General features: G+C 40.5%; 2 protein-coding genes across 2 annotated transcripts; both read left to right on the forward strand.

Moving 5' to 3' along the window:
• The first annotated feature begins 1,483 nt into the window (after positions 1–1,483).
• LOC127079410 (uncharacterized) lies at positions 1,484–2,482 on the forward strand. The gene has a single exon (XM_051019791.1). The coding sequence runs from the start codon at positions 1,484–1,486 to the stop codon at positions 2,480–2,482; it is 999 nt and encodes a 332-aa protein (XP_050875748.1).
• A 5,663-nt stretch (positions 2,483–8,145) lies between these two features.
• Positions 8,146–8,910, forward strand: LOC127079411 (uncharacterized). The gene has a single exon (XM_051019793.1). The coding sequence runs from the start codon at positions 8,146–8,148 to the stop codon at positions 8,908–8,910; it is 765 nt and encodes a 254-aa protein (XP_050875750.1).
• The last annotated feature ends 975 nt before the right edge of the window (positions 8,911–9,885 follow it).

Genomic DNA, 9,885 nt, shown 5'->3' on the forward strand with positions numbered 1-9,885 from the left:
GCCAGCACTCACTCGCTAGGCGAGCCATTAGCGAGCTCCCAACGAGCATTCCAATAGCAAAAGCTCTCAACCTCGCTGGAGCGAAGGTTGAAGCGTGGGCTTCGCTAGGCGAAGGTTTTGTTCGCCTAGCGAACACGACAGTCTGGCAAAGGATCTTTCCCTGGGCGCAGGTGCCTCAGGTGCCTCATTTAGGGGCTCGCTAGGCGAGCCATTCTGCTCGCCTAGCGAGCATGACAGCTCAGTAGCAGCTCTATAAGTAGCAGAGACTACTTTTTGGAGCCATACCTTACCTTCCATACTTTTGTACTTTTTTTAGATATTTTCCAGCTTTGCTCTAGAGATCTTTTGTGACCTAGAAATCATTTCTCTTCATCTCTTAACCATCTTTCACAAAAAGAAGGTGGATTCCCATCCAATCTCGATTATTCGACTCGGATGTTGATCAACCTTCTTCCGAAACTTGTTGACCAAGCTACCATGAAAATGAGTAGCTAAGTCCTTCATTTTGTCAAGGTTAGATGTAGATGATCATTAGCTTTGTGTGTAAATGTAAGGATCTTGATTTGTAAACTCTTTAATGGTGAATATATGATGAAAACTTTGTTCTTATTCAAAACTCTTTATGTTGGTTTATGATCGAGAGATGTTTACCAACTCTTAACCTAGGTTTTCATCCAATCTTGTTTGTTAGCTAGAGATAGTAATGAATGATTTTGTTCACCATTAGGTTGAACCAAAAAGTTGTCATTTTTATAGATTGTGTTAGAGATAAACAATCGATCAAAATGGGAAAACTCACAATGTGTGTTAGAGATAAACACATTGGGAGGACTTTGTGAAATAGTTTATCATCTAAAGGAGTTTATAAGATTCGTTGATCGAACATATACATGCAAAGTGATCGTCGAACCCTAACTTTGGCAATATTTATCAAATAGAAAAACCAAATCTTTTACTGCATTTTATTACACTTTTATGCAAGATAACGTGACTAAAACCAAAACCCCCTGTGTTACTTAAGCTAAGATTAAAACAACTATCGAAAGGCGGTGATATCTCACAATCCCTGTGGAGACGATAACAAAAACCGGACACTTAAAATTACATTCAATAACGACTCAACTTAATTATCTAAATAATTTCCGTTGCGATGTTTTGTGTATTGCTGCTATATGGACTAGGTGAATCCATATACAGTGTTGTTTATTATTTAACAAGGACTAAGTGGATCCTTGCGCAATTGCCATGTTGTGTAATTTGTTTAAGTGTGGATGAAATGATATATGTGATGCCTCAATTTTGTGTGAAATTTGTTTACTCTGATTTTTAATTGAATTTACGACGGGTAGAATTGGGGTGTTACATTAGTGGTATCAGAGCAGGTCGGTCCATCCGACCACGTTGTTGAGTCTTTTGTTGTTTAACGACCTTGTTTTGTTAATTTGTTGCTAATCCTTGTTTGTGTTGTGAGCGAAAGTGTAAGATGGCCGAAAGAAACGCTGGGAGGAATGATGAGGCTCTTGCTGCAGCTATGCAGGCAATGGCTCAGACGTTCCAGAACCCACCCAATGCTGACGAGAATGTGGGGTCTCGTAGTCTGGCGACGTTTCAGAGGGAGAACCCGCCTACTTTTCTGGGTAGGTATGATCCTGAAGGAGCCTTGGCTTGGTTGAAGGAGATTGAAAGAATCTTCAGAGTGATGGATTGCAGTCTTGTGCAAAAGATCCGTTATGGAATTCATAAGCTGTCAGGTGGAGCCGATGATTGGTGGGTGGACACTCGTCTAAGGTTGGAAACTGCGGGCGAGGAGATTACTTGGGAAGTGTTTCGTAGAGAATTTCTGAGGAAGTATTATCCAGAAGATGTGCGAGGAAAGAAAGAGATTGAATTCCTCGAGTTGAAGCAAGGGAACTTGTCAGTCACGGAGTATGCTGCTAAGTTCACTGAATTGGCTAAGTTCTATCCTCACTATGATGGAGCTAATGCCGAAATCTCTAAGTGCATTAAGCTTGAAAATGGATTGCGTCCGGAAATTAAGAAAGCTATGGGATATCAAAAGATTCGCGTCTTTGCGGATCTGATTGATAGTTGTAGAATCTTTGAAGAGGACAACAATGCACACTATAAGATCTTGTCTGAGAAGAGAGGAAGGGGTCAACACAGTCGTGGTAAGCCATATGAAACTCCGGTTGGGAAAGGGAAACAGAAAGTGATTCCGGGTCGAAGAACAAGTGGGGGAGATGCTCCTGCTAATGTTATCTGTTTCAAGTATGGAAAGCCGGGTCACAAGAGTAATGTGTGTAGGCTTGGTGAAACGAGATGTTTCCGTTGTGGTATGCCGAGACATGCGGCTCGTGATTGTAAGCAGAAGGATGTTGTTTGCTTTAACTGTGGGGAAGGAGGACATATGAGTGCTAAATGTCAGAAGCCAAAGAGGGGACAAGAGAGTGGTAAAGTGTTTGCTTTGTCGGGTTGGATGTAGTATTGGGTATGAACTGGTTGAAATCCAACTATGTTCATATTAATTGCTACAACAACACTGTGAGGTTTTCTTCTGCCGAAGAAGAGGGAAGAACAAAATTGTTATCCAAGAAACAATTGAAGGAGTTCATAGAAGAAGACGCGTTGGTGTTCTTGTTGATGGCAAGCTTGTCTGTGGAGAGTCAGGCTGTAATTGCGGACTTGCCGGTGCTGTGCAATTTCCCTGAAGTTTTTCCCGATGAGATTCCTAGTGCACTGCCAGAAAGAGAAGTTGAGTTCACTATTGACCTTGTACCTGGTACTAGACCCATCTCTATGGCGCCGTATAGGATGTCAGCATCAGAGTTGGCTGAACTGAAGAGTCAGCTAGAGGATTTGCTGGAAAGGAAGTTTGTGAGACCTAGTGTATCACCTTGGGGAGCTCCAGTCTTGCTGGTGAAAAAAAAAGACGGAAGCATGCGACTTTGTATTGATTATAGACAATTGAATAAGGTGACGATTAAGAATGGGTATCCACTCCCAAGGATCAATGACTTGATGGATCGTTTAGTGGGTGCTCGTATTTTCAGTAAGATTGATCTAAGGTCGGGCTACCATCAAATTAAGGTGAAAGATGAGGACATTCAGAAAACTGCTTTCAGGACTCGTTATGGACACTACGAGTATACGGTGATGCCTTTCGGCGTTACTAATGCGCCGGGAGTATTCATGGAGTACATGAATCGCATTTCCATCCTTATTTGGATCAATTTGTGGTGGTGTTCATAGACGACATTTTGGTTTATTCTAAGTCGGAGGAAGAGCATGTGGAACATTTGCGTATTGTTTTGCAAGTGTTGAAAGAGAAGAGATTGTATGCTAAGTTGTCTAAGTGTGAGTTTTGGTTGAGAGAAGTTATCTTTCTTGGTCATGTAGTTTCCGGTGACGGAATTGCGGTTGATCCATCGAAGATTGATGCGGTGTTGCAATGGGAAGCTCCTACGTCAGTTACCGAGATAAGAAGTTTCCTAGGCTTGGCAGGTTACTATAGGAGGTTTATAGAAGGCTTTTCCAAGTTGGCACTTCCTTTGACTAAGTTAACTTGTAAAGGTGCTGCTTTTGTGTGGGATGTCCGATGCGAAGAAAGTTTCCTTGAGTTGAAGAAAAGGTTAACAACGACTCTGATTTTGATTTTGCCAAATCCCGAGGAACCGTTTGTGGTTTATTGCGATGCTTCGAAGATGGGATTAGGAGGTGTTCTTATGCAGAATGGTAAGGTGGTTGCTTATGCTTCCAGACAATTGAGGATTCATGAGAAGAACTATCCTACGCATGATTTGGAGCTTGCGGCGGTTGTGTTTGTTTTGAAAATTTGGAGACATTACCTTTATGGATCTAGATTTGAAGTCTTTAGTGACCATAAAAGCTTGAAGTATTTGTTTGATCAAAAAGAGCTGAACATGAGACAAAGGAGATGGTTGTAATTGCTAAAGGATTATGACTTTGGGTTGAACTACCATCCGGGAAAAGCGAATGTGGTGGCCGATGCTCTAAGTAGGAAGACTTTGCATATGTCGACCTTGATGATGAAAAAGTTGGAGTTGATTGAGAAATTCCGAGATATGAGCTTAGTGATTGAGGTGACACCAAGAAGTGTGATTTTGGGTATGTTAAAGATTAACAATGATTTTCTTGATAGCATTAGAGAGGCTCAGAAGTTGGATATGAAACTTGTTGATGTGATCATTGGACTCAGACAATCTGAGAATGAGGATTTCAAATTGGATGCACAAGGTGTGTTGAGGTTTCGTGATAGGATTTATGTTCCCGATGATGTGGATTTAAAAAGGATGATCTTGGAAGAAAGCCATAGGAGTAATTTGAGTATTCATCCCGGAGCGACTAAGATGTACCAAGATTTGAAAAGATTATTTTGGTGGTCGGGAATGAAGCGTGAAGTAGCCTAGTTCGTGTATGCGTGCTTGACTTGCCAGAAATCAAAGGTGGAGCATCAGAAACCTGCGGGGTTGATGCAACCGTTAGAAATTCCTGAGTGGAAGTGGGATAGCATTTCCATGGACTTTGTGACGGGTTTACCGAATACATCTAGAGGATGTGATGCTATTTGGGTGATTGTTGATAGGCTTACGAAGTCGGCTCACTTTATTCCTATTAACATAAGTTATCCGGTGTCGAAGTTGGCGGAGATTTATACCAATGTTATTGTGAAGCTGCACGGTGTTCCTCTTTGTATTGTTTCAGATAGAGATCCGAGGTTCACTTCAGAATTTTGGAAGAGTTTGCAAGAAGCTTTAGGTTCCAAGTTGAGGTTGAGTTCGGCATATCATCCTCAGACGGACGGTCAAACGGAGAGGACTATCCAATCCTTGGAAGATTTGTTAAGGTCGTGTATTCTTGAACAAGGAGGTTCATGGGATACTCACCTTCCGTTAGTGGAGTTTACTTACAACAATAGTTACCATTCAAGTATTGGAATGGCGCCTTTCGAAGCTTTGTATGGGCGGAGGTGTAGGACTCTATTATGTTGGCATGAATCTGGTGAAAGTGTGGTACTTGGACCCGAGATTGTTCGAGAAACTACCGAGACGGTTAAGATGATTCGGGATAAGATGAAGATTTCTCAAAGTAGGCAAAAGAGTTATCATGATAAGAGGAGAAAGGATTTGGAATTTCAAGAGGGTGATCATGTGTTTCTAAGAGTCACACCTACGACCGGTGTTGGACGAGCATTGAAAGCTAAGAAGTCGACTCCTCGTTTCATTGGACCGTATCAAATTACGAGTAGAGTGGGAAAAGTTGCTTATAGAGTGGCGTTACCGCCAAACCTCTCGAATTTGCATGACGTGTTCCATGTGTCTAAACTTAGGAAGTATATTCCGGATCCGTCTCATGTGATTCAAATGGATGATATTCAAGTGCGCGATAACCTTACGGTTGAGACGATGCCTTTGATGATCCAAGGTCGTGAGACGAAGTCCCTACGGGGAAAGGAAATTGATTTAGTGAAGGTTGTTTGGATTGATGCAGTCGGAGAAAGCACGGCATGGGAATTGGAGAACAGGATGCGCGACTCCTACCCCGAGTTATTCGAATGAGGTAATTTTCGAGGACGAAAATATTTAAGTGGGGGAGAGTTGTAACGCCCCGATTTTTATTAAGTGTTATTATTATTATTTTTATAATGTTTGATTTATAATTATTTCGGTAAAATATTTTATTGTGTGTTAATATATTATTAGAGTTTAATTATAAGAATTGTGGTATAATAGCTATTGGGTCTAGTGGTGTATATAGTAATTAAGGGAGGTGTAAAAATTAAGCCCATTAGATAGTTTTTATTTTATTAAAACAAAGAATAGAAATAGAAGAGAAATAGAAAGAAGAGAAATAGAAAGAAGGGAAATAGAAAGAAGTAGAGAGAAGGAGGAGAAAAGAGAAGAAAAGAGAGAAAAGTTAGGGTTTGGAGGAGGAAGAGGAAATTGTAGAAGAAGAGCATCATCTTGATCAACCCAAGCTTGCTAGAACACTATAGAGTAACTCAATCATCATCTCTAAGGTAAGGGTGTGAGTTATCATTTCCTATAATTATGAAAATGATGGGTTTTATGTGGGTAAAGGTTGTTAGAGGATATTGTTGGGTTTTGGTGTTGTGATTGGATTCCTTGCTTTGAAAATGTTGTTTGTGTTCTTGATGTAGTGTTGATTGTTTGTGATTATTGAACATGTATCAATTCTTTATAAAATGTTAGGGTTAGGTTTAGAAGAATGATAAATAACATTGTGTGTTGTGTTGTTGTTGATGGTTTGGGGTTGATGTATGTTGTGAAAAATATGCTATTGTCTTGATGAATCAAAGTATGAGTAATTTCACAAATTGTGAATTTAGGAAGTGTTGAAAATTGATTGAATGATGTTTATAATGATGAAATAAAAGTTAAATTGTGGTTATAATGGCTTTGTAATATTGAAAATATTTGTAGTCCGTTGAATTCTGAGAATGAGACTTTTTACGGAATCGAAATCGGAGGTCCGGAAGGTATTTAACGGTCAAAAACGCATTTTCTATGGTTCCTGCTAAATTCGCGGCGCGAAAGAGAGTTCGCGGCGTCAACTGAGTTGAAAACAAAATTCTTTTGTAAACTTCAAAAAGTCATAACTTTTGAACCGTAACTCCGTTTTGGTCCCCGTTCGAAGCGTTGTGAAGCTTATGAAATTTTCTACATGTTGTTGATGTTTATAGGCCATTATAAGGGCTTATTTTAATAAGTGATTATTTTGGAAAAGTGATTAATAATTGATATAGTAGGAAGCCTATTTGATTAATGAGGAATACCACTTAACTATAGTGTGTAGGTGTGCGATGTAAATAAACATAGCATGAGGTTAAATTACCTAAGAGATTGTATGATGAAACAATTGATTGTGGTGAATATTCTCATTTGTTTTATATATAAACATATGTATGAATTTTGGTGAAGATGATGTTGTGTGAATCCTTTTATGCATGTGAATGGCGACGTGGCCTAAATGGCAATAGCGACGTGGGCTTCGGCCATTGTGATGAGTTATGTTGATGCGATGATGATTTTGGTGTATGTGTATCATTTATCATGGAGTCACATACATTTGCATAAGCGACGTGGCCTTTTGGCAATAACGACGTGGCCTTTTGGCAAAAGCGAAGTGGGCATAAAACCTTGGCCTTGATGGCAAAGCGACGAGTCGGTACCGCATAGCATTTGCATAGTTGAGTCACATATGTTGGTTATGTTTATTTCCGCATTTTGTGATAATTGTTGTTATGTGACGGTTTATGATGTGCGGTGATATTTTGCGATGATGCGATGAATCGTAATGTTTTATGATGGATTGGTGAAATGTTAAAATGATGAGATGCTATGATGTAACATTGATGTTGTGGATGATTATTGACTTTGTTTATGATTAAATACATAAGCATTCAAGTGAAGGATTGTGCGATGTGGTAACAATATTTCTAACTTTCCGAATTTACTTATATATTGCTTATCATTATCTTGATTATATGATTTGAATATCTCACCCTTTTGTTGTTGGCCGTTACCTTTATACTGGTAACATGCAGGTGCTCCGCGTTGAGAGGAGGATAGTCGTAGCACACTTTTGGCGTCATTGCTCTGATTAGGATTGTAACACTCAGGGATTAATGAACGCTTTTCATGATTTTGATAGTAACGATGCTCTTTTGTATATCATTGTATATGATAGTTGTGATGGGCATTTGTTTGCTTGTTTTCTTTTGAATGTGTAAATGTACGACTCAACTTAATTATCTAAATGATTTCCGTTGCGATGTTTTGTGTATTGCTGCTATATGGACTAGGTGAATCCATATACAGTGTTGTTTATTATTTAACAAGGACTAAGTGGATCCTTGCGCATTTGCCGTGTTGTGTAATTTGTTTAAGTGTGGATGAAATGATATATGTGATGCCTCAATTTTGTGTGAAATTTGTTTACTCTGATTTTTAATTGAATTTACGACGGGTAGAATTGGGGTGTTACATTAGTGGTATCAGAGCAGGTCGGTCCATCCGACCACGTTGTTGAGTCTTTTGTTGTTTAACGACCTTGTGTTGTTAATTTGTTGCTAATCCTTGTTTGTGTTGTGAGAGAAAGTGTAAGATGGCCGAAAGAAACGCTGGGAGGAATGATGAGGCTCTTGCTGCAGCTATGCAGGCAATGGCTCAGGCGTTCCAGAACCCACCCAATGCTGACGAGAACGTGGGGTCTCGTAGTCTGGCGACGTTTCAGAGGGAGAACCCGCCTACTTTTCTGGGTAGGTATGATCCTGAAGGAGCCTTGGCTTGGTTGAAGGAGATTGAAAGAATCTTCAGAGTGATGGATTGCACTCTTGTGCAAAAGATCCGTTATGGAATTCATAAGCTGTCAGGTGGAGCCGATGATTGGTGGGTGGACACTCGTCTAAGGTTGGAAACTGCGGGCGAGGAGATTACTTGGGAAGTGTTTCGTAGAGAATTTTTGAGGAAGTATTATCCAGAAGATGTGCGAGGAAAGAAAGAGATTGAATTCCTCGAGTTGAAGCAAGGGAACTTGTCAGTCACGGAGTATGCTGCTAAGTTCACTGAATTGGCTAAGTTCTATCCTCACTATGATGGAGCCAATGCCGAATTCTCTAAGTGCATCAAGTTTGAAAATGGATTGCGTCCAGAAATTAAGAAAGCTGTGGGATATCAAAAGATTCGCGTCTTTGCGGATCTGATTGATAGTTGTAGAATCTTTGAAGAGGACAACAATGCACACTATAAGATCTTGTCTGAGAAGAGAGGAATGGGTCAACACAGCCGTGGTAAGCCATATGAAACTCCGGTTGGGAAAGGGAAACAGAAAGTGATTCCGGGTCGAAGAACAAGTGGGGGAGATTGTTAGATGCCCAAAAGTGCTTATTTGAGTTATCATATGTGGGCATCTTTCACTCTATTTCCTTGCTAAATTGTCAAAACCACCTTTGTTTTAGATGAAATGCATTACATTGATAAACGATCTTGGTACCTTTGATTTGTGTGTTATAGTGCAGGAAGAAGGCATGAAATAATTGAAAATGAAGACACAAGAAAGTTGGCAAAGGAACCAAAGAAAACAAGCATTCATCAGCCTGCTCGCTAGGCGAGGGCTGTGGCGAAGCACTCGCTAGGCGAGCGCCCAGCGAAAAGCTCCAGTAAAATATCAATAAATTCGCTAGGCGAGCTGCTAGCGAAGGTGGTAGCGAGTTCGTTTAGTTTTGATGAAAAGCGCAACCAGCACTCACTCGCTAGGCGAGGCTCTAGCGAGTTCCCAGCGAGGATTCCAGTAGCCAAACCTCTCAACCTCGCTGGAGCGAGGGTTGAAGCGTGCCCTTCGCTAGGCGAAGGTTTTGTTCGCTAGGCGAACATGACAGTCTGAGATAGACTGTATCTCTGGGCGCAGGTGCCTCTTGTGCCTCAATTTGACCCTCGCTAGGCGAGCCATTCTGCTCGCCTAGCGAGCATGACAGCCCACTACAGCTCTATAAGTAGCAAGTGCCACTTTTGAGAGCCATACCTTAGTTTTACCTAATTTTTCCACTTTTGTACTTTCTTTGAGATATTTTCCAGCATTGTTCTTAGGATCTTTTATGCCCTAGATTTCATTTCTCTTCATCTTGTAACCATCTTCTACAAAAAGAAGGTGGATTCCCATCCAATCTCGATTATCTGACTTGGATGTTGATCAACCTTCTTCCGAAACTTGCCGACCAAGCTACCATGAAAATGAGTAGCTAAGTCATCCATTTGTCAAGGTTAGATGTAGGTGATTACTAGCTTTGTGTGTAAATGTAAGGATCTTCATGTGTAAACTCTTTAATGGTGAATATATGATGAAAAC

Source organism: Lathyrus oleraceus, chromosome 5 (assembly GCF_024323335.1).
Source record: "Lathyrus oleraceus cultivar Zhongwan6 chromosome 5, CAAS_Psat_ZW6_1.0, whole genome shotgun sequence".
In the NCBI taxonomy this organism is placed as follows: Eukaryota; Viridiplantae; Streptophyta; class Magnoliopsida; order Fabales; family Fabaceae; genus Lathyrus; species Lathyrus oleraceus.